The 25,649-nt window shown below is 41.3% G+C and overlaps 1 protein-coding gene across 1 annotated transcript; it reads left to right on the forward strand.

Annotated features, from left to right (window-relative positions):
- SULT6B1 (sulfotransferase family 6B member 1) lies at nt 1–19,981 on the forward strand. Its single transcript, XM_043604166.1, has 7 exons — nt 1–199; nt 1,678–1,790; nt 6,609–6,698; nt 7,818–7,944; nt 13,205–13,299; nt 16,753–16,909; nt 19,694–19,981. The coding sequence occupies exons 1-7, from the start codon at nt 1–3 to the stop codon at nt 19,822–19,824; spliced, it is 912 nt and encodes a 303-aa protein (XP_043460101.1). The 3' UTR covers nt 19,825–19,981.
- Nucleotides 19,982–25,649: the final 5,668 nt, after the last annotated feature.

Below are 25,649 nucleotides of genomic sequence, written 5' to 3' on the forward strand. Positions count from 1 at the left end.
ATGGCCAACAAGTCGAAATTTATTGACTACATTGATGAAGCTCTGGAAAAATCAAAAGAAACTGCACTTTCTCGCTTGTTTTTCACCCACCAGGGGATTCCGTACCCCATCACCATGTGCACTTCAGAAACTTTCCAGGCCTTGGACACCTTTGAAGCCAGAAGCAATGACATAGTGCTTGCATCTTATCCAAAGTGTGGTAAATAACAAGTCATTTTCTACAAGGGCGCTTTTTCATAAGGAGTAGGTTGGGCAGGGTGCAAGGCAAAGGTGGGAGGAAGGCGGTTCCTCTCCGCATGAAGCTGGCCAGAAGTCAGGGAGAAGGACGACCAAGATGGTTAGAACATAGCTTGTGAAATCAATAACCAGAACTGCTAGATTTAGAAATCCTGGGGTCTGAGAGAAGGATGATGGATGCAAAAAGGGAGTCATGGTGGGGCTAGCAACCAGAAAGAGAAATGCAAGAAAGTCCATTTGCCATCGGCCACTGAGAGCAGGAAAGATTTTCATCTTGGTTTTTGACTGAGGAGCATGGCCATGTCTATAATGTATATGATGATTTCCATGTAATTATTTTTCAGGATCAAACATCATCAATCCTCCAGCTTCTCAAACCAGTGTTACAATGGTCATTTATCAATGGAGGATAAATTAAGAATCTGTGGGGCACCGGGGTGACATAGTCTGACTCTTGATTTCAGATCAGGTCATGATCTCATGGTTCGTGGGGTCGAGCCCTGCATGGGGCTCAGCGCTGTCAGCACAGAGCCTGCTTGGTATTCTTTCTCTCCCTTTCTCTCTGCCCCTCCCCCATGAGCGCTCTCTCTCTCCCTCTCTCTCTCTTTCCCTCTCTCTTTCCCTCTCAAAATAAATAAATACATTAAAAAAAAACCCAGAATCTAAGTCCCTATTTTACACAATCTGATTTTTTAAACTGTTATTTCATCTCTAAGTGTTTATTAAAGTCATCTTTATTTGATATTTTTCTTTCTATTATTTGATGCTGAGTTTTTATAAATTCAAAATTATATATACTTTTTTAGAAAATATTCACTGGGGCACCTGGGTGGCTCAGTCAGTTAAGCATCTGACTTTGACTCAGGTCATGATCTTACGGTTCGTGGGTTCGAGCCCCGCATCGGGGCTCTGCACTGACAGCTCAGAACCTGGAGCCTGCTTCATATTCTGTGTCTCCCACTCTCTCTGCCCCCCTGCCCCCTGCTTAGGCTCTGTCTGTCTGTCTCTCTCTCAAAAATAAACATTAAAATTTTTTTTTCAAAGAAAATATTTACTAATGTAAGGTACAATAATATGTGATATATAATAAACAATCATTTCTATAACATAACATTGTTCTATAAGGAACATATTGTAGATTTAAGAAGAATTGCCTTGTGCTCGCTTCGGCAGCACATATACTAAGAAGAATTGCCTCTTGTTAAAAGAGAAATTTGAAATATAAGGTAACCTGGATTTATACTAATGTAAGTACGTTCTATTTTCCACAAAACTCTATTTCTTTCCATAGCCCAGTTTATTTCAAATGCAGAAGAACCAATTGTACACACCACAGAGTGGCTATAGATTTTAATTTTTATGATGTATATGCACAAGTAACATGCCTTTGCTATACCAAGATTCTTTTAATGAGCTTTGATTCTCTGATTTTTCTTATAGGTTCAAATTGGATTCTACATATAATTAGTGAGTTAATATTTGCTGGATCTAACAAAAAGTATGAATATCCAGAATTTCCAATTCTTGAATGTGGGGACCCAGAAAAATATCAGGTTAGTACAAAACAGCCTTTAAACTTATAGTAAATTATCATAGATAGACTTCTTCCAGTTGGGGGATTTTTTTAGTTTTGGGTTCAGAAAGTACTAACACTAATAATCATTGCAACTTATTTTGTGCGTACCATCTAAGCCCAGGACCTTTCAAGGATTGTCTCATTTCAGGGCAAAAAAACCACCTCATTACTGTTTCTCAAAAGATCAAACCGTCAAAGACTTGCCCAAGGTCAAGGGGCTTATAAATGTCAGGGCCAAGATTTGAACCCAAATTGTCCAATTTGAGCTTCTTAACCTCTGCACAATATAGACAGCCTACTTATTAAAGAGAACTAGGAGGGAAAGTAAGTCAAGAAACCTGAAGAAAAAAATTAAAATGAGGGGCACCTGGCTGGCTTAGTCAGTAAAGCATGCTACTCTTGATCTTGGGGTTGTACGATCAAGCCCCATGTTGGGTGTAGAGATTACTTAAAAAATAAGATCTCTTTATTTATTTATTTTTTTAATGAAATTTATTGACAAATTGGTTTCCATACAACACCCAGTGCTCATCCCAAAAGGTGCCCTCCTCAATACCCATCACCCACCCTCTCCTCCCCCCCACCCCCCATCAACCCTCAGTCTGTTCTCAGTTTTCAACAGGCTCTTATGCTTTGGCTCTCTCCCATTCTAACCTCTTTTTTTTTTTTTTTTCCTTCCCCTCCCCCATGGGTTCCTGTTAAGTTTCTCAGGATCCACATAAGAGTGAAACCATATGGTATCTGTCTTTCTCTGTATGGCTTATTTCACTTAGCATCACACTCTCCAGTTCCATCCACGTTGCTACAAAAGGCCATATTTCATTTTTTCTCATTGCCACGTAATATTCCATTGTGTATATAAACCACAATTTCTTTATCCATTCATCAGTTGATGGACATTTAGGCTCTTTCCATAATTTGGCTATTGTTGAGAGTGCTGCTATGAACATTGGGGTACAAGTGGCCCTATGCATCAGTGCTCCTGTATCCCTTGGATAAATTCCTAGCAGTGCTATTGCTGGGTCATAGGGTAGGTCTATTTTTAATTTTCTGAGGAACCTCCACACTGCTTTCCAGAGCGGAAGATCTCTTTAAAAAAATTAAAACCATAAAAACTTTGTCTCTGAAGACAGAAACTTGGTGGGATGGCAAGAGAAGGGTTCCTCTAAGGCCTGGATCATTTCTGCCTTCAGTTTATGTCAGCACTCCCCAGTCTTTTCCTAATAAGAAACTATCTTTGGTGTCCCTGTATCAGTGATGGCTCTGGTGTGTGGGGGGATGGGAAAGGGTAGTAGCTGAGAGAGTAAGCCACTGATGTGCATAAAGCTTCTTTTTTTTTTTTTAATTTTTATTTTTGAGAGAGACAGAGAGGGACAGAGTGCAAGCAGGGGAGGTGCAGAGTGAGAGAGGGAGACAGAATCCGAAGCAGGCTCCAGGCTCTGAGCTGTCAGCACAGAGCCTGACGCGGGGCTAGAACTCACGAGCTATGAGATCATGACCTGAGCCGAAGTTGGACACTTAACCGACTGAGCCACCCAGGCACCCTAAGGTTCTTCTTATTTTTTTTTAATGTTTATTTATTTATTTTCAAGGAGAGAGAGAGGGAGAGAGAGCATGCATGAGCAAGGAAAGGCCAGAGAGAAATAGAGAGAGAGAACACTAAGCAGGCTCCATGCTATCAGCACAGAGCTCGATGTAGGGCTCGATCTCACAAACTGTGAGATCATGACCTGACCCAAAATGAAGAGTTGGACACTTAACCTATTGAACCGCCCAGGCGCCCCCTTACCTGTTCTAATTCACTTTACCACACGTTATTGCTCCCACTACCAATGTAACCAGGTGAGGCTTGGGTGTGAGACAGAAAGTTCTGTTCCCAGACAGGAAAGGCAAGGACAGGGAGGGAGGAAGGATCTGCCTCAAGACTTCAGTGCCTGGACAGGACAGGTGGGAGGAGGGCCAGCCCCAGCCCCGCCAGAAACGCGTTTGGGGGGGGGGGGGGCGGCTACAGTCTCAGCAAAACTTTCAGAGGTGCTTACCGCCAGGACTCCCAACAAGCAGACAGAAGAACTCAGTTACTGAGAATTAAGTCACTGGATCGGGACTGACGAAGGGGTTTCTGGAAAACGACAGAGACACATGGCATGATGACAAATACAAACTGAAAAGTTGGATCCTAGGGGGAAGGAAGCCCATTTCCATGGATTGGGTTAAAGTAACAGAAAAACACAGGCAGGTAAGGTATTCAGGGACTTGGGGCTGGGCTGGAGTGGGGAGCTAAGCGTGCATCCTGGATCTGGGGGGCTGCAACGTCAGGAGGAAGCAGAGGCCTAGCAGCCACAGCAGGGCCCAGAGGTGGGAAGTCAGGACCAGCTCAGGATGTGGGGACAGGAGTTTTAAGAAACTTTCCTAGGTAGAGATGAACGGGCTAATGAAAAATGAAACGATTTTTCCTCTCGAGGCCACTGCATAACCTTTTATCTAAAGAGGGTGTGTATCATCACCTTTAAAATTTATGCTAACATTTCTCTAGCTTTCCAACTTTTTTTAAAAGTAATTTTTATTTAAAATTTCTTCATTTTTGAGAGACAGAGTGAGACAGAGCATGACCAGGGAGGGGCAGAGAGAGAGAGAGAGAGGGAGACACAGAATCCGAAGCAGGCTCCAGGCTCTGAGCTGTCAGCACAGAGCCCAATGCAGGGCTTAAACTCACGAATTCGAACTCGTGAGATCATGACCTGAGCCGAAGTCAGACACTTAGCCGGCTGAGCCACCCAGGTGCCCCTCCAACTTTTTTTAAAGTAAACTCTACATCCGAATTGGGACTCAGATTCACGATCTGGAGATGAAGAGTTGCATGCTCTGACTGAGCCAGCCAGGCGCCCCTCCAACTCCCCTTTTATTTATAATTTTTTAAATTTATTTATTTACTTTGAGAGAGAGAGGGGGAGAGTGCATGAGCAGGGGAGGGGCAGAGAGAGAGGGAGACGGAGAATCCCAAGCAGGCTCCGTGCCTCAGCACAGAGCCCAATGAGGGGCTCAGACCCACAAACTGTGAGATCTTGACCTGAGCCAAAACCAAGAGTCAGATGTTAAACAGACTGAGCTACCCAGGTGCCCCATGTGAACTCTTGATCTCTGGGTTGTGGGTTTGAGCCCCATATTGGGCATAGAGATTACTTACAAAAATAAATAAAATTAAATACATGTATTTTCTTAAAATATGTCTATGTCCAGTCTTTACATTGCTTATAGTTTGGCCCCATCACACATTTTCGTTGACACATCAGTTTTGTTACAGTTATTTCCCGTTTTCTCCCTGGATATTTCTTTAATCCTATTAGGAACTTTACCATTTCTCATATGTCTTTTTGTGATTTTTGGCCATGCAGTGCAGTGGAAACTGCATTCTATAACTTAATCTGAAAATTACCATCTGTGCGATTTTGCACAAAGCCCTTAAAACCTCAAAGTCATTTGTTAATCTCTAAAATGGGGGTTATAATATCCACCTGAGGGGATTGCTGTGAATGAATGTAAAAGTGATGTTCAAAACTAAAAATTAGGGAAATTTGATGTAAATGAAGTATTATGACTGTTTTCTTCTCTTCTTTTTTAATGTTTATTTATTTTTGAGAGAGAGAGACAGCGCACAGGGGAGGGGCAGAGAGAGAGGGGGGGACACAGAATCTGAAGCAGACTCCAGGTTCTGAGCTGTCAGCACAGAACCCAAGGCGGGGCTCCAACTCATGGACTGCGAGATCATGACACGAGCTGGTGTCTGATGTCCACTAAGTTTCTACAGAACATTGGCTATAAACGTCTATATATCATTTTACCACTTGAAATAATGTGCCCCAGCTGTGAGTGACCTCTACAAGTGTGGAAATGAAACTTGAGGCTTTAGCCCATATAACGTACTAAAACCCTTAACCCTGGCAGATTAAACAGGTAACTTCATTTTCAAAATTATCAGTAGAAGCAGACACACACACACACACACACACACACACACACACAGAATCAATCACTGAGTCCTTACATTGACAAGAATTTCTCTAGCAAAATATTTCTCAGATATTCAAGTGACTGTGCACTTCCAGGTTCTGTTAGGATATTTGATTGCATGGAATTTTGTTGGCAAAAAAAAAGTCTGGATATTAAAAGTGGGTTTGGGAGACCAATGGAAAAACTTGAATATTTCTGGTAAAGACCTTGACTATAGAAGAGAGCCAAATGAAGACAGAATAGATCACAAATTATGAGCTGCAAAGAATCAATTCTAAAAAGAATTTAGTATGATTGTAGAAAAGGTAAAATTTTCAAAAAAAAAAGACCCCTCCAAAATGGTAAGCCAAACTCTATAAGGCGGTCCAAAAGGATTTTTTTTTAACGTTTATTTATTTTTGAGACAGAGAGAGACAGAGCATGAACGGGGGAGGGTCAGAGAGAGGGAGACACAGAATCCGAAACAGGCTCCAGGCTCTGAGCTGTCAGCACAGAGCCCGATGCGGGGCTCGAACTCATGGACCGCAAGATCATGACCTGAGCCGAAGTCAGACGCTTAACCGACTGAGCCACCCAGACGCCTCCCAAAAGGATGATTTAAATTATTTATGACTTTCTCCATTCCTCATCCCCACAAATTAAGAAAACAGAAATAAATTTTTAAAAATTGGAGGGGGAAATAGAAAAGGCACAGTAGTGATACTTGGAACTACCATTCAGATACTACACTTAAGAGAAATTCACCATAAGACATACACACTTTTACTTTACCATGTCTGTTTTTAAGAGAATGAAACAGTTTCCATCCCCAAGGATTCTGGCAACTCATCTCCATTATGACAAATTACCTGGGTCCATCTTCAAGAATAAAGCCAAGGTGAGTGTCCCTCCCTACTCATATTTCAGTTTGAAGTTTTTAATGTCTAGATATTGCCTTTCTGAGCTATGTGATGAAGTCTGCATCTTATCATAGAATTTTGAGAAATGAAACGTGTGATTTAGCATTTCTTCTGTTGTTTCTTTCTTCAAATATATTTGCTATTGTTGTGCTCAAAGCGAATGCATTTTCAGCTAGGATATAAAACATATACCTAGAATTGAACATATTTTAATGAATAGATTCCAGAATCCCACTAAGATATTTAGAGAGTTTAACAAAAGAATGCGATAGGAAAACGAGAAGTTGTGTTTTTTTGTTCTTTCTGGTGAGCATTATTTATGTGAGGTCTGAAGCAATTTTATTTCTGAATTTCACATATAATAGCAAACTTCACGTCCTGCCAACATAACTATAGGTGCTTTGGCTACTCTTATCATTTTTTTATTTTTGCTGACCAAACTCTGAACATTATTTTCATTGTCCTTAATATTACTTTTTAATATTATGTTGCAATTTTTACTTTGTGGTTTACCCTTCCAGATCATGCCCTTATGACTATTCTAATGAGCTTGCCCTTTTTTCCTTTTTGGTATCTTCTTTTTTTTTTTTTAACGTTTATTTATTTATTTTGAGAAAGAGAGAGTGTGTGCACTGCTCACGCATGAACACATGCTAGCTGGGGGAGGGGCAGAGAGAGAGAGAGAGAGAGAGAGAGAGAGAGAGAATCTCAAGCCGGCTCTGCACTGTCAGTGCAGAACCTGGCTTGGGGCTCAATCCCAGAAACCATGAGATTGTGACCTAAGCCGAACTCAAGAGTCAGACACTTAACCGACTGAGCCACCCAGGCACCTTGCTTTTTTCATATCTTCTACACATGCCTTCTTAATGTCTAAGTTCATTAGCAAAAGTTCTCTGCTACAACATCAGTCTGCTTTTTCTTCTTTTCTCTTCCCTCTCCCCAGACTTCCCCATCTGCCACCCCCGCTTCTTCAATTTCTCTGTATGTTAACAAAATTATGTCGTATACAAGATTACACAATGATATTGTTCACCCCTTCACTTTTCCAAAGTTCAAAATATAGACCTGAATAACTTAACTTAATTTTCTCTTTCTAGATTTTGGTGATATTTCGAAACCCTAAAGATACAGCAGTATCTTTTTTCCATTTCCACAACGATGTCCCTGATATTCCAAGCTATGGCTCCTGGGATGAATTCTTCAGACAGTTCATGAAAGGCCAAGGTATGGCTGTTGGTGAAAGAATTCTTACTTTGACAGATGACCACAAAAGTACAAAAAATCAAATGTATTTTAAGGTAAAGAAAGAAGACTAGGGAGGATCCAGGAACCAAAAAGTTGCTTTTAGTGAAACTTTAATGAAATTTTATAGCACCACTAGTTCTGCACATCAAACAATAATACTGTTTTTAAAAATAATTTGGGCAATTCACATGCCGCCTGTAAGTATGAGGTGGCCATAGAACAGACATAGGACCAAGAGGCCTATACGGAGTCATGTAGAAAAGCATCTCTGGTTAATTTCCCCTAAGTGTCTATATAACACAATGATGAAAAAAAAAGAGAGAGAGAGAGAGATAAAACCATGACGTTGAGCAAACACATCTAAGATATTTGTTTGCCAGACAGGAAAAGGCTTTGTTAGACCACGTTGATGTTTTACCTCTGGTTATTGATAACTGCAATTTTGTAAGTGCCTACTGAGGCTTCTGGCTGGCTCAGTCAGTAGAGCACGCAACCCTTGATCTTGGGGTTGTGAGTTCGAGCCCCACATTAGGTGTAGAGATTACTTTAAAAAAACTCTTGTAAGTGCCTACTGATGCTCCAATGTACTAAAGGAGGTGTTTTATGTGCATGATTTAAGACTATAACAAACTATGAATAAAGTACTTCCAGCCCCTTTCACAGATGAAAAAACTAATCCAAAAAGTTAAAACACTTGCCAGTGGTCGCACTGCTTGTAAGCCCCAGTGACTCTGCCTCCATGGGTATAATGGCCAGAGATTAAAGATGCCTCCTTTAGTTGGTGGCTCTTTTCAGTCTTGGCAGTGTCATAGAAGGCAGAATTAATGCCACATGATCCTTGAGAAGTTGTTGACAGGTCACTCTAAGAGAACCACTTTTATTTTATTTTATTGGCTAACAAACAGCATGTACAGTCTGCTCTTGGTTCTGGGGGTAGATTCCCGTGGTTCATCACTTACATACAACACCCAGTGCTCATCCTAACATGATTTTTCAAGTTTTATTTATTTATTTACTTACTCACGGACTTATTTATTATTTTGAGAGAGACAGAGCAGTGCCAAGTGTGGGAGGGGCAGAGAGAGAGGGAGAATCCCAAGCAGGCTCTGCACTGTCAGTGCAGAGCCCGATGTGGGACTTAAACACATGAAACTGTGAGATCATGACCTGAGCTGAAATCGAGAGTGGGATGTTTAACCGACTGAGCCACCAGGCGCCCAAAGAGGACCACTTCTAAAGGTGACCAGCACAGCAACACCACGCCCCACATGCATGGCCACTGGGTACAGTATTGGTTCCTAAGCACAGATTAAGTATTGGGATTGGCGGGGGGGGGGGGGGGGGCGGGGGGGGGGAGTGCACAGAAGGTGCTTACGAAGCACCACGATCAAAGTTTTGTTTGTCTGGAAACCACTCACTAAGTGGTGCAAAGTTTCTGCTTTGCACACTTTGTTACGTTCAACTTATGAAGGAAGCTCAATGTACTGGAAAACATGCAGGATTTGGAATGGGAGGACTGGATTGGCTTCATCATTTATTATTATATATCAGTAATTAATATTAGATAGAATAGTTACCACTTACTGAGCAATTACTACATGCCAGGCACTATATACTATCTCTCGCGTACATTTTAACATTTCATTTCTTTTTTTTAAGTTTATTTATTTTGAGAGACAGAGAGTGGAGAAGGGGCAGAGAGAGAAGGAGAGAGAGAATCCCAGACAGGCTCTATGCTGTCAGCACAGAGCCCGATGAGGGATTCGAATACATGAACCATGAAATCATGACCTGAACCGAAACCAAGAGTTGGACGCTTAACCGACTAAGCCACTCAGATGCTCCCCAAAATTTCCATTTCTCTTAAGAACCCCATGGGGACAAATACTATACTTGTCCGCTTTTGTAAAGATGGAGATAGAGGCATAAAAAGGTCACACAGCCACTAAGTAGCAGAGCTTGAATTTAAATTCAGGTTCAAATCACTCACACCTGGGTGATGTTGAGCAAGACATTTGATTTTTTTTTAATTTTTTTAACGTTTATTTATTTTTGAGACAGAGAGAGACAGAGCATGAATGGGGGAGGGTCAGAGAGAGAGGGAGACACAGAATTTGAAGCAGGCTCCAGGCTCTGAGCTGTCAGCACAGAGCCTGACATGTGGCTCGAACTCACGGACCGTGAGATTGTGACCTGAGCCGAAGTCAGACGCTTAACCGACTGAGCCACCCAGGCACCCCAAGACATTTAATCTTTATGAACATTGGCTTCCTGACTTATAAAGGAAAGGTAAGAATATCTGACCTGCAGGAAGTAGGACAGTAGAGCATTTTGTTTGGCAGCACTACAGCTCTGGTGTCAGACAGATGTTGAAAGACGGCAAAACCCATAACTTGCTGTGTGACCTTAAAGTGGTTATTTCCCCACCAACAAAATAGGTATAAAACCTGTACCTATCACCCTGGATTGCTTTAAAGATCCCAGGATCAAATGTGTAGCTATCAATTAATAGTGCATGGGGAAGAACAGAAAACCTGACCGCAGTGGCCCAAACAGATTAGGTTTAATTTTTCTCACTCAACAAGAAGCCTGAAGAGAGACAGCTGGTTCAGTTGCCCAGTGATGGCAAAGCCAACGCCTCTGCCATTCCCTTGGCCTTTCCCTTCTGCCTTTTGCAACATACTCTCAGGCTGGCTACTGTGCCTCCAAGCATCACTTTCAGATCCTGAAGGAGGTTCATCAAGACCGCAACGGTTTTACTAGAAACCTTCCAGCAGACTTCTGCTTGTGTCTTGCTGGCCAGAACCATATCCTGAGACCAATCACAGCGCGAAGGGAGGCTGAGAAACAGGAACCAGAATTCCCATAACTGGCTTAGACCCAAGTAACTAACCAGAGTTTGGTTAGCAGCAAAAACAGGAATATATTGGATATTGGGTATGAAACATACAGTGTCTGCCTCAACAAAGAAAACATGTGGAAATAGCCTGGCTCAAAGCAAGGGCTTCAATGATAACGATGATGATGATAAGGATTATGAGAATATTATTATTACTAGCGATTACAGTAACGGCTAAAATTTGCTGAGTGGGTACTATTAATCAGGCACTGTTTTAACCATTTGATGTTGTTAATTCATTTAAGTCTGACAACAATGCCATTTTACTAATGAGGTAACTAAGGTACAAAGAGGTTTCGGTTGTTGCTCAAAGTCATACAGTTAATAAGCAGCACAGCTAATCAGTGTCTAGATGTTCACTGTCCAGTGCAGTAGCCACTAGCTACGTGTGGCAAATGAGCACGTGAATTGTGACTGGTGCAATCGAGGAGTTAAATTTTACATCTTATTTAATTAGTTTAAATTTAAAAACAGATACTCAGGGCACCTGGGTGGCTCAGTCGGTTAAGCGTCCGACTTCGGCTCAGGTCATGATCTCACAGCTCATGAGTTCAAGCCCGGCATCTGGCTCTGTGCTGACAACTAAGAGCCTGGAGCCTGCTTCAGATTGTGTCTCCCTCCCTCTCTGTTCCTCCCCTACTTGCTCTCTCTCTCTCTCAAAAACAAATAAACATTAAAAACAAAACAAAACAACCCAGATATTCAATTCAGTTATTGGAAACTTTTAAATGAATTTGGTACAAGTTGAGTATATGAATCTACTTTCTCAACTTAAGTTGTAAACGTCTAAAAATACATCAGGGCACCTGGGTGGCTCAGTCGGTTAAGGTCTGACTCTTGATTTCAGCTCAGGTCACAATCTCATGGGTTTGTGAATTTGAGCCCCGCATCAGGCTCTGCACTGAGAGTGCAGAGCCTGCTTTGGATTCTCTCTCTGTCTCCCTATCTCTATGCCTTTCCCCTACTTGTGGTCTCTCTCTCACAGAATAAACAAATTAACTTTAAAAAAGGTCTAAAAATACATCAAGTATTTTTTTTTTTCAACGTTTATTTATTTTGGGACAGAGAGAGACAGAGCATGAACGGGGGAGGGGCAGAGAGAGAGGGAGACACAGAATCGGAAACAGGCTCCAGGCTCTGAGTCATCAGCCCAGAGCCCGACGCGGGGCTCGAACTCACGGACCGCGAGATCGTGACCTGGCTGAAGTCGGACGCTTAACCGACTGCGCCACCCAGGCACCCCACATCAAGTATTTTTGATAAAGAATTTGGCATTCAAATTGAGATTCTCTGTAAGTGTAAAATGCCCACCGGCTTTTGAAGACTTAGAAACAAAGTGTGATGGTTCCTTAGTAATTTTTTATATTGATTATATTCTGAAATGATAATAATTTGGGATATATTTGGTTAAACAAAATAAAATATTAAATTTAATTTCACCTGTTTCTTTTTGCTTTTTTTTTTTTAACGTTTATTTATTTTTGAGACAGAGACAGACAGAGCATGAACAGGGGAGGGGCAGAGAGAGAGGGAGACACAGAATCTGAAACAGGCTCCAGGCTCTGAGTTGTCAGCACAGAGCCCAACGCGGGGCTCGAACTCACGGACCATAAGATCATGACCTGAGCCGAAGTTGGACGCTTAACCAACCAAGCCACCCAGGCACCCCTCTTTTTGTTTTTCTTAATGTGGCTATTGGAATATTTAAAATTACAGATGTGGTGAGGGGAATGCTGCGGTGGTTCAGTCAGTTAAGCCTCTGACTCTGGCTCAGGTCATGATCTTTCGCTTCATGAGTTCGAGCTGCAAACCAGGCTCTGTGCTCTCAGCACAGATCCTGCTTTGGATCTTGTCTCCCTTTATCTCTGTCCCTCCCTTGCTTCTGCTTTCTCTCTCAAAAATAAATAAATAAGCATTTTTTTAAATTTACAGATGTGGCTTTCATTAAATTTCTATTGGACAATGCTGATCGAGAAAACATCTGCCTCATCATTTCTTTTCTTTCTGGTACTATCTGTCGTTTTTCGTGTACCTTTCACTATTTCTGAATCATTTTATTCACCTAAATATTCATGAATGTCTGGTAGTTTTTATCAAATCACTTTTGCAACTTGCTTAGTTATTATTTATGAAAATAATAAAATGAATAGAAATCTGACACAGGAATGGCCGTATGCCAGTTCTTCTGGAGCAGGGATTTATAATGACATACAAACATCTTGTCTGAGCATACACACACACACACATATATAGTTTATATTTTAAAGCATAAATTAACCATCTATAATTTTAACCTCAATTATTTGAAATTCCCTAAGAATTTTTTCCTTATATTTTTAGTTTCCTGGGGAAGCTATTTTGATTTTGCCATTAACTGGAACAAACATCTTGATGATGAAAATGTTAAGTTCATATTATATGAAGACCTTAAAAAGGTAAGATTTTGATTACTGACATTCTATAGCAAGATTTATTATAAAATATCACATAGAGAACCTACTTTTAATGTCTGGTTGTGTGAACAAATATTGTATTCAATTAAAAAATAAGTATTCCAGATTTGTGGTACAATGCTAGGGAAAAAAAACACAGTGCATAGGGGCTTAGGTTGTTTATTTAACAGAAATAAAATAAGGCTTAGCAACTTATTACTAACAGTGGCTGCTTTATTTTCCTTCTGTGATAGATAGCCCAACTTAAGAATGCCAGAAATAATAAGTAGGTTTCAACTGAGATGGAATTGAATGTGCATTTGGCTGTGAATTGATTTTTCCATATAATGTTATTTTTTAAATTGGTATTCATGAACATTTATTTTTTTAATATATGAAATTTATTGTCAAATTGGTTTCCATACAACACCCAGTGCTCATCCCAAAAGATGCCCTCTTCAATACCCATCACCTACCCCCTCCTCCCTCCCACCCCCCTCAACCCCCAGTTTGTTCGCAGTTTTTTTATTTTTTAAAAAAAAATTTTTTTTTTCAACGTTTATTTATTTTTGGGACAGAGAGAGACAGAGCATGAACGGGGGAGGGGCAGAGAGAGAGGGAGACACAGAATCAGAAACAGGCTCCAGGCTCTGAGCCATCAGCCCAGAGCCCGACGCGGGGCTCGAACTCCCTGACCGCGAGATCGTGACCTGGCTGAAGTCGGACGCTTAACCGACTGCGCCACCCAGGCGCCCCTGTTCGCAGTTTTTAAGAGTCTCTTATGCTTTGGCTGTCTCCCACTCTAACCTCTTTTTTTTTTCCTTCCCCTCCCCAATTCATGAACATTTAATGCTGCCCAGCATTGTTCTAGGCCCTTGTGATACATCAGTGAACAGACCAGACAAAATTCACTGCCCTGGAGAAGCTTACCTTCTAGCTGGAGGAGGCAGGGAGAGAGAAAAACAATAAATATAACATTTTAAAAATGTTTATAATATGTGAGAAAAAAAGAAATGGCATAACTGATTAAGGAAAACTGGAAATGTCAGGGGTAGGGAATTGGGATGTTGGACAAATCCCCATATAAGATAGCTGGTAGAAACCTCATGGAATGGATGTGATTTGAGCAAAGATCTAAAGAAGATGAGGGAGTAAGCAGAGTAGGTAACTGGAATAAGAATTTTCCAGGCATACAGAACCAACTGAGCAAACGCCCTGAGGTAGGAGTGTTCCTGGTATGGTTAAGTGATATTAAGGAGGCGGATGTGGCTGGGTCAGTAGGGGTGAACCAGGGGAGATTAACCAATGAGAACAGAGGCAAGGGAGTGGGGTAGAGAGGAGTATGGGGAATAATGTGGCCAGCCATTGAAATTACTTTGGCCTTCACTCTGAGTGAAATAGAAAACCATTATGGGATTCGAGCAGAAAAGTGATAGGAGTTGTGTTTTTAACAGGTTCATTCTGGTTGGTGTATGAAAACATACTAGAGAGAAGCAAAGATTGTGTAGAGAAACCCATGAGGGTTAGGGTTAGGGTTAGGGTTAGGGTTAGGGTTAGGAGTACTATAGTGGTCCAGGCAAAGGAAGATTGTGGCTTAGACCAGAAGTGGCAATGGAAGTAATAAGTAGTTAAATTCTGAATATTTGTTGAAGAAGAGCTATTAGGATTTGCTGCTGGATTGGATGGGAGAAAGAGCAGTGAGAGAAAAATGAAGTCAAATAAGACTCCAATATTACTGGCCTGACCAACTGAGAGGACTGAATTGTTGTCCCTTGAGTACGAGATGCCAGCAGGTGAAGTGAGATTGTGGGAAAGATCAGGGGTTTGGCTTTGCACATGCTTAGTCTGAGATGTTTATTAGTCATCCAAATGGAGAGGTCAAGTTGACTATAAACGTGCTGAATGGAGAGAGTGCTGGGCTGTATATATAAATTTGGCACATAGATGGCATTTAAAGCCATGAGATTACATACTTACATGTATGTAAGTGTATACATAGGGAAGAGAAGGAGACCAAGAACTGAGCCCTAGAGTCCCCCATATAGACTGTTTGGGAAACAGGAGGAACCAGCAAAGGAGATGGAGGAGGGGCTAATGAGGCAGGAGGGAAGCCAGAGTCCTGGACTCCAGTAGAGAAAGTATGTTAAAAAGGGAGCGTGCTGAGCACTGGGTGTTGTATGGAAACCAATTTGACAATAAATTTCATATATTGAAAAAAAAAAAAAAAAAGGGAGTGTGCCAAATGCTTTCTAGAGGAATTGGGTTATTAACACCAGTCTCCTCTGACATTCTTATCAAAGGGAAGTATGAATGAATCCATCCCTTCTGTTTCTCGAGTGCATTTATGTAACATGAGAGAACATACTACTTTAGTCTTTTATCCTGCTAGTCTACAATGATGTTTCTGAAACTTGTGTTCCATGGAATGCCATGTTGCCCAGATGTTAATAATTCTTGCCTGGAGGTTGCCCATTCAAACTGATTTGGGGACTGTGGGTCTTTTGGGACATTCACATTGCAAGCTGACATACTCAAGAGTGAGAGATCCTGTAGGAAAAGCAAAACAAACTTCTCTTTATTTAACCAAAAAGATTCCAAACTTATTTGACCTCACCCTTCACTCTCCTTTTCTTTTCTTTTTTTTTCTTTTTTCACAAAACATCTATAGCCACCTTGAAGTAAATTAGTGTTTTGTAGAATACAGTTTAAGAAACTGTTCTAGAAGATTATGAATCTTCATTGGTAGGGATACTGGTTACAAGGGTATTTAGACAAGATTAATTTCAAGATTCCTTCTAGTTTTCAGGATTCTAAAAATTAGACTTTCTGGATAGAATTAAACATTAGCTATAAATAGGATTCAGAAGAAAAGAGAATTGGAATGGGCATGTAAAAATACATTGATTTCCTCAGCTCATTTAGACTGGTGCTTTTTTTTATTATTTTTTTAATGTTTATTTTTGAGAGAGAGACAGCAAGAGCCAGGGAGAAGCAGAGAGAGAGAGGGGTAGATACAGATTCTGAAACAAGCTCCAGGCTCTGAGCTGTCAGCACACAGCCTGATGCAAGGCTTGCTCACAAACTGGGAGATCATAACCTGAGCCAAAGTCGGATGCTTAATCGACTGAGCCACCCAGGTGCCCCTAGACTGGTGCTTTTTAATAAAATGAGTATCATCTTAGATAAGACCTACTACTTAATGCTTGCTATCATTATTTGTATCCTGAGGAGTTTAATAAGAGTCACCCATTGAAACTACAAAGTAAAAACAATACAGAATATTTTGTAGGGCTATCTCAAATATTGATACAGAAGTATCAAAGAAAGTCTAAAGAGAGAGATGAAAAGGTGAGTTGGAGAGGTAGGCTTAGTAAATCCATTCTGGCTAAGAAACCTGTCTTTGCTCGGGCACAATTCCCATAGAAAGAAGTTTATCCTTGAAAATGTTGTTTTCAGAACCTGACCGCTGGAATAAAACACATTGCTGAGTTCTTTGGATTCTCTTTAACTGGGGAGCAGATCCAAACCATCTCAGCCCAGAGTACCTTCCAAGCAATGCGAGCAAAGTCCCAGGAAACACACGGTGCCATTGGGCCCTTCCTGTTCCGCAAAGGTAAAGTCGCATTGGTTTCTGGGACATCCATTGGTTTGCATATAACAGGCAATCCAAATACTTTATTTTTATAATTTTTTTAATGTATATTTATTTTTGAGAGACAGAGAGACGGACAGAGCACCAGCAGGGGAGGGGCAGAGAGAGAGGGAGACCCCAAATCCAAAGCAGGCTCCAGGCTCTGAGCTGTCAGCACTAAGCCAGACATGGGGCTTGAACCCACGAACCATGAGATCATGACTTAAGCCGAAGGCAGACACTTAACCGACTGAGCTACACAGGTGCCCCAATCCAAATACTTTTATCTTCAGTTAAGACAGGATTTTCTTGTTTCTCCCTCAGTAAGTTTGGACACAGTGAGTTCAAAGTAGACTCAGTTCCACTGAGTAGTATACTTCTACTGTGTACTAATTCCACAGAAGTAGACTGAACGAGTTCCACAATATCTAAAGTTATCTTTCAGAGTACTAAGTTCCTTGTACCTTTCTGCTTGCCAGTATGTGATGGCAGGACAACAGCCAGAGCTCCACCATTACATTAAAACTAAAGGATTATATATTTTTAAAATAAACAGGGAATAGCAAGATACAGAATCGCATGTTAGCTGAGTGGGCCCCCTTTAAAGAACTTTGTGGGAAGCCTCATCAGTGACTTCTTTATACCTCATTGGCCACCTCTTACTGCCCTGTTGGTTGGGAACTGTGATTTTTTTTAAAGGCAATCTAACTTCTTATGACAGTTTATGATAATATAGCTTAGGTATTACCAGTTTTTTAAAATTATATATATATATATATATATATATATATATATATATATATATATAAAGTATAACATGATTTAGAGGCAGCACTATGTGTTAGACCTTTTACTAGGCATAAATTTTACAGCAAAAAAATTCATGAATTCCTTAATTTTATAAATGTGGGCACCAAAGCTCAGGGAAATTAATTTGTCCGTTGCCACAAAGCTAATGATCGATGGAGTCAGGATTTGAACGTAGGTTTACTTGAGTCTACTCCACTTTACTTTATCAAATGAAGACCCATTTAAAATACCCACTGTGAATGGAACATTGAATGTAAATCTAGCTTGGGCTTGATTCCTGGCTTTACCCCTGACTTTTATGCCTTGCTTGATTAGCTTTAAAGGAGGGGGAAGAAAATAGAACTTTTCTTTATATTGCTTTTTTAAAATTTTTTTTATGTTTATTTTTGAGAGAGAGAGAGAGAGAGAGATTGAGAGAGAGAGAGAGAGAGAGGGAGAGCAGGGGAGGGGCTGAGAAAGAGGGAGACACAGAATCCCAAGCAGGCCCCAGGCTCTGAGCTGTCAGCATGGAGCCTGACCCAGGGCTCAAACTCACAAACCTGCAAGATCATGACCTGAACCAAAGTCGGATGCTCAACCAACTGAAACACCTAGGCGTTAATCACGCACTATTCAGAACAGAAAAATTCTAAAATAAAGTGGTAACTTAAATATTTTACAATATTCTTTGCAAAAATTCAGAAGGCACAGGTAAATGTGCAAGAACGTTAAAAATTATTCACATTTCTCCCACCAGAGGCAAGTTTAACTTTTTGGCATATTTCTTCCAGCCTCATTCTGTGATGTTTTTTTATAGTGGATGACATTTGCAAACAGCTTTGTGTTTTATGTTACTCCCTTCATACATCCAAGCACTTCCTTGTCATTAAACCCTCTTTATAAACATACATTTCAATGGCTATGCAACAAGGAACTTGCAACTTCAACCCAAATCACCAAAAGATTCTAAAGAAAGAAGCAACTTCGTTGTTTTTTTTTTTTTTAATTTTTTTAGTGTTTATTTATTTTTGAGAAAGACAGAGACAGAATGAAAGTGGGTTAGGGGCAGAGAGAGAGGGAGACACAATCAGAAGCAGGCTCCAGGTTCTGAACTGTCAGCACAGAGCCCGATGTGGGGCTCAAACTCACAAACCGTGAGATCACGACCTGAGCCAAAGTTGGTCGCTCAACCGACTGAGCCACCCAGGCGCCCCAACTTCCTTTGTTTTTAAAAGGAATAAGAAAAACATATCCTAATCTCAGGCAAAGTAGTAACTTTTTGCAAAATTATCAGCATCTGAGGTCTTAACCAAAACCTGTTGTAAAATGATAACTTCTCAAGGGGTGAGGTATTTAAAAGACTTTACAGAGGGGGAAAAAAGAATGACTCTCAAAAAGTGGAATTTTAGGTCCCAAGTGTTGAGACAGGGGTGGGGCTAGGAGATGACTGAGGCCAACAGTCCCTTCGGTGATATAAAGAAAGCACATCACCTACTATGCCACAGATGGGAGGCCCCAATGGATACCATTAACTTTACAGGAGGAATTACATTCATTTTTAAGACTGCTTAATTTTCTTCATGTCTCCATTTCACATTTCAAAGTGAAATGCTGCACTGAAAAAATGGTAAAATCAAGAAGAAATAGGGGGATGGGTAAAATTGGTGAAGGGAAGTAGGAGGTACAGGCTTCCAGTTAAGTAAGGAACAAGTCATGGGACTAAAAGGCACAGCACAGGTAACGGTATTATAAATGGCATTGTATGGTGACAGATGGTAGCTATACTTGTGAGCACAGCAAAGTGTGTCTAGTTGTCGAACCACTATGTGATAGCCCTGAAACGAATGTAACACTGTGTGCCAACCATACTCAAATAAAAATAAAAATAAAAATAAAATGAAATAAATAGCTAAAAAAAAAATGAGGAAACTATCTTCTAACAGGTGTCCGGGTCTGTTATTTTTGTGTGTGTTGTAGGTGAAGTTGGTGATTGGAAAAATTTGTTCAGTGAAACTCAGAACCAGGAAATGGATGAAAAATTCAAACAGTGCTTGGCAGGCACTTCCCTAGGAGCAAAGTTGAAGTATGACTCCTACTGCCACCCTTGAAGTATGACTCCTACTGCCATCCTATTGCCAATTCAGCAGGCATGGGTATTTTCTTTTCCTGAATGATTATTAAATAATGAAATAGGTTGATCAAATAATCAACTAATGATAATTAAACAACGTTTAGATATACATAATATGAATTTAATAATAATGATAACATTGGGGCGTCTGGGTGGCTCAGTGGGTTGGGCATCTGACTTCGACTCAGGTCATGATCTCGCGGTCTGTGAGTTTGAGCCCCGCATCGGGCTCTGTGCTGACAGCTCAGAGCCTGGAGCCTGCTTCGGATTCTGTGTCTTCTTCTCACTCTCTCTGCCAGTCCCCTGCTCATGCTCTGTCTCTCTGTCTCAAAAATAAATAAAACATTAATAATAATGATAACATTGAAGTTTTTGAGTGCAGAGTTGTTTGTTCACTTTTTTTTAAACTTTTTTTTTAATGTTTATTTATTTTTGAGGGAGAGAGAGACAGAGAGTGAGTGGGCAAGGGGCAGAGAGAGAGAGGGAGACACAGAATCTGAAGCAGACTCCAGACTCCGCACTGTCAGCACAGAGCCTGATGCGGGGCTCGAACCCACAGACCACAAGACCATGACCAGAGCTGAAGTCAGATGTCCAACCGACTGAGCCACCTAGGTGCCCCTTTAAACTTTTTTTTAATGTTTATTATTTATTTTTGAGAGAGAGAGAGAGAGAGAGAGAGAGAGAGAGAGAGAGAGAGAAAGCACGAGCGGGGGAGGGGTAGAGAGAGAGGGAGACACAGAATCCGAAGCAGGCTCCAGGCTCTGAGCTGTCAGCACAGAGCCCAATGCGGGGCTTGAACCCACAAACTGTGAGATCATGACCTGAGCCGAAGTCGGACGCTTAACCGACGGAGCCACCCAGGCGCCCATTTGCTTTTTGAGGAAAGACCATTTAGCTGTCCAAAGGGGATACTCTTGCTCATGTGGCATGCTGGGGTTGTAACTTCTTTCATGCTCTGGGTTCACATAAGAGCATAAGCAGATACTATCAGAGACACACGTAAATTGGCGTCTGAATGGTGTGTAGATGAGACAGGCCTCCCAGTGATGCAAAATTTTTTGTCCTCCCAGAATAATTCCTCTGTCCCTCACTACAGACCAAAGCACTTGTGGTTATCTGAGACTTACTGTTGGGCGGAATTTAATTCCAACTCTGCACTGAATTAAGATGAATAAATCCTATCCTCATATAATTCAAGGAAAATGCATTCACTGCTCATCTACTCTGTGTATGTCCCTGAAGTGAGCCCCGTGGAGGCCCCACTCTCAAGGGGCATTATATGTCTATTTAACACAACCTTTAATTCAAAGCTAAATATTAGAGATTGTGTCATTCTGGCATAAAGGCTTTTCGACCACAGAACCCTAGGTAGTAAGGTGGAACTTACAAGAGAAGGTAAAGAAAGTTTTGGACGAACCATCTCAACAGTCCCTAATCTTTACACCATAGCTAGTCACAGTGAAGAATAGAAGGGTTCATAGAAAAGTTAAATAAAATTCCTTTGAGAGGGGTGCCTAGATGGCTCTGTCAGTTAAGCATTTGACTTCGGCTCAGGTCACGATCTCATGGTCTGTGAGTTTGAGTCCTGCATCAGGCTCTGTGCTGACAGCTCGGAGCATGGAGCCTGCTTCAGATTCTGTGTCTCCCTCTCTCTCTCTGCACCTCCCCCACTTGCACTCTGTCTCTCTCTCTCTCCCTCTCTCAAAAATAAATAAATATTAAATTTTTTTTTTAAAAAATTTGCATTGAGAAAGACTGCAGGACTACTATTTCTGGTAGTATGGTGGATTACATAACCTGAAAACCCTTCCCTCAGAACATCAAGAAAGTCTGGATAAAAATTCTTAAAAATTCTTTTAGTTGAATTTCTCAGCCCCCAGTAGAGTAAGTGGACTCATCAGGGCCAAAACCACAGATGGAACAGAGAAGGAGACCAAGTAATAATCAGAGATGACATTAAGCCACCATTTACTGAGAGACTTGTCAGCAACAGAGGCTTGGGTTTTAATGCCCAGACCCCCATGACTGGTGCAGGAGTAGACAAATAGAGCAAAACAGAGCTGTTGAACTGACCCATAGAGGACAGGGCTGCCATTGTATATCTAGGAAGAAATTACACTCTTCCATATTTGCTCCTAAGACAATTGGTTATGATACAGAAGAAGTAAAATCAGATTCTCACATTCTATCACTCACAAAAATGAATTTCTTGCAAATTAAACAACCATATGTTTAAAAAAGATGTTAAAGCTTTAGTTTTTTGGAAGCAAATACAAAATAATATTTTTATAACTAGAATGAGATTTTTTTTTTTTTTTTCAACGTTTATTTATTTTTGGGACAGAGAGAGACAGAGCATGAACGGGGGAGGAGCAGAGAGAGAGGGAGACACAGAATCGGAAACAGGCTCCAGGCTCTGAGCCATCAGCCCAGAGCCCGACGCGGGGCTCGAACTCATGGACCGCGAGATCGTGACCTGGCTGAAGTCAGACGCTTAACCGACTGTGCCACCCAGGCGCCCCTAGAGTGAGATTTCTTAAAGAAGAAACAGAAAGCACAAAGAGGACACAATTTATGTTTTTGGCTACATTAAAATCTAAACATCTTTGTGGGGTGTCTGGCTGGCTCAGTCCTGACTCTTGATCTCAGAGTTGTCAATTCTAGCCCCAGGCTGGATGTAGTTTAAAAAGTAAAAAAAAAAAAACAAAAAAATCTTAAAAAGTAAAACTGTGTCATTAAGAAAGTGAAACCCAAAAATGTAAAATGGCAGGGCAGAGACTTGAAGAAGTTACTAAATAAAAGGCTACTATTTAGAGTATATAAAGAACAACCAAGAGGTGCTTGGGTGGCTCAGTCAGTTAAGCGTCCAATTACGGCTCAGGTCAAGCGTCCAACTACGGCTCAGGTCACAATCTCATGGTTTGTGAGTTTGAGCCCTGCCTCAGGCTTTCTGCTGTCAGCACAAAGCCTGCTTTGGATCCTCTGTCCCCCTCTCTCTCTGACCCTCCTCCACTCATTCTCTCTCTTTCTCACCAAATAAATAAATAAACTTTAAAAAAAACAAAAAACTTAAAGGGTACCTGGGTGGCTCAGTTGGTTGAGCGTTGAACTTCGGATCAGGTCATGATCTCACAGTTCGTGGGTTTGAGCCCCACATCGGGCTCTGGAGCCCACTTCGGATTCCATGTCTCCCTCTCGCTCTGCCCCTCCCTGCTCACTGTCTCTCAAAAATAAACAAACATTTAAAAATTTTTTTTAAAACTTAAAAAAATAAAGATCAACTGAATACCTGCTTCCTTTCTTACACTCTATCTTTTTGAAACTAATTTCTACATAAACACTTAAGGACATAGTGCCATCATCGTGTATCCAGTACAATGCTGCACATAGTAGGCACTCAATAAATATTTATTGAATAAATTAATGAACGAAGGGACTTTTAAAAAAAAAAAAACGGGGCGCCTGGGTGGCACAGTCGGTTAAGCGTCCGACTTCAGCCAGGTCACGATCTCGCGGTCCGGGAGTTCGAGCCCCGCGTCGGGCTCTGGGCTGATGGCTCGGAGCCTGGAGCCTGTTTCCGATTCTGTGTCTCCCTCTCTCTCTGCCCCTCCCCCGTTCATGCTCTGTCTCTCTCTGTCCCAAAAATAAATAAACGTTGAAAAAATAAAAAAAAAATAAATAAAAAAAAATAAAAAAAAAAAACCAAGAAGTGTTACTTAGAATATAAATCAGTCAGGATCCTTTTGATGTAATAAACAGAAAATCAAACACATACTGGTTTATAGTAGAAAGAAGAGGAGGGGAGAAGTCTTACAACTGACTGGCCTAGGATGGGTCTGGTTCAGATTAGTCTTGATCCAGAGCTCAAAGAAGGGCCCGATTCTCAACCTTCACTTCTCAACTCTACCCCCTCAGTGTAGCCTCCATTTTGGGGGAGATTTCTCTTTGGGAAGTACTGGGAACAGAAACCACTATAAGTATGTCAAGCGTAAGGATTCAGTGGGAAATGAATGCATATATATCGGAAAGGTTGGCAGAATGAAAACCAGGAGACTTCCACTGCACCTGCCATCCAGAGCTCAGGACCTTGTCACTGACACTGCTTCTACCACGGCTGCCGCCACGGATGCACCATACCCTTGGAGAACTGACAAGGGCACCTGGAGTCATGAGCACAGAAGTTTGCTCATCAGCTCATTCTATCACATGAGGATGGCCTTCTCCTTCCTTCCATCTTCCAAATCTTGCACCACGGCTCATCAGTCATTAGCAGAACTCCAGAATTTTAATTCCATAAAAATCCGGACAATGTGATTTTAATTTTCCATACTTTATAATCCAGGAGACAGGGAGACATAGAAAGGAGTGAGATTGGAAGCTAAATAAAAATGAACAATATCGTGCAGTCCACTGCTTGCACTAATAATCTTTCAAGCAGACAACAGAACTATGTTCCCACCTAATGCACCCATTCCCTTCTTCAAATGAAAACATGCTTATCCGAGCCCCTAGTCTTTATACCCATGGCTATGTGATATTCCTCCCTCTTCTCTTTTAGTCACAAATTCTACCATAAGACACTCTAACCAGAAGACTATCTTATAAAATTAACCACTACCAGCAAATCTCATAGAAAAGGAAAGGGAAAAGCAATGAAAAGAAGTTTATTAATACAAAAACAAATGCAGAAGGAAGAAAAATGCAGCAGGTCATGAAACTGTAGTTGGTGTTTATTACTTCTTATTCCTTATTCTCTTTGCCCTCAGAAATCTTCCCAGCCAGTAGGGTGACATAAACCTTCAATCCTGAAGGATCTGAGTGAGCCCTAAACAGTCCTGTCTTGTTGAACAGCTGTAGATTTCTACTAACATGTATCATTGAACAGGGAGTTACTAGAAGGAACTCAAGAGGAACTCCTGAGTTAAAGACATGCTTGTCTCGAACTCCGTTGTGTGGCTACATCACTATTTTCCCATAAATCAGCCCAGCTGGTTTGGTAACTTCCTTATTTCCTTGATGGCCTGATGGCATCATGAACCTGAAATGTCCAGATGCAGTTTCAAATTCCTATTCAAGGAACTATGTGTCTCCTACTGGAAACACAGCCCAATGTCATAGGAACAGGAAAGCACTATTTTGCAAGGGCATGACTAGGTTTCATTGTGGAACACAACCCTCTCACTTCTACTGTTTCCTGAGTTCAGGTGTACTGGCCATGAAAGAAACAGCAATCTGGTTTAGAACATCCACTGCCCGAAGGACAGTACACTCAGCTGAGTATACACTCAGTATACTCCTGCTTGGGGCTGCACCTGAGATTTCAATACTCCACCCTACTGCCCTGTACAGCCAGCTGCTTTGGGGTGACGAGGTTCATAATAAAACTACTGAATTCTACAGCAGTCAGTATACTGCCTCATTTTTCTGTAAAACGGGTTTCTTAGCAAGACAGGCTGTGATGGTGAGCAAATATACAGAATATCCAACAATGATGATGCTGGCAGAAGCACTGCAGGAAGGAAATGCAAATCCGTACCTGAAATAAATGCTCACTCCCCACAGGGCAAATCCCTGTGCACTCCAGATGGAAGGGCTCCTGTGTAACCTGTCTGCCACCAAGTGGCCGCTTGGTCTACCTTGGGGTATGGTACTCGACACTGGGGCTCAGAGTTGGTCCCTGACGGGAGACTGCTGGGTGCTCAGCAGCCAGATGAGCCTTGATGAGAATTTCGCGTCGATGAACTCACATATTCCATACCCTGCTACTGCTGTCGTCTCCTTATTCGTCGTGAATAAGCA

Source organism: Prionailurus bengalensis, chromosome A3 (genome assembly GCF_016509475.1).
Source record: "Prionailurus bengalensis isolate Pbe53 chromosome A3, Fcat_Pben_1.1_paternal_pri, whole genome shotgun sequence".
NCBI lineage: Eukaryota > Metazoa > Chordata > Mammalia > Carnivora > Felidae > Prionailurus > Prionailurus bengalensis.

Excerpts from the sequence above, each read along its gene's own strand:
- SULT6B1 (XM_043604166.1), top strand. The coding sequence starts at position 1 with ATGGCCAACAAGTCGAAATTTATTGACTACATTGATGAAGCTCTGGAA. Across the intron at positions 200-1,677 it reads TGCATCTTATCCAAAGTGTG|GTTCAAATTGGATTCTACAT; the intron begins GTAAATAACAAG and ends TTTTTCTTATAG. Across the intron at positions 6,699-7,817 it reads TCTTCAAGAATAAAGCCAAG|ATTTTGGTGATATTTCGAAA; the intron begins GTGAGTGTCCCT and ends TTCTCTTTCTAG.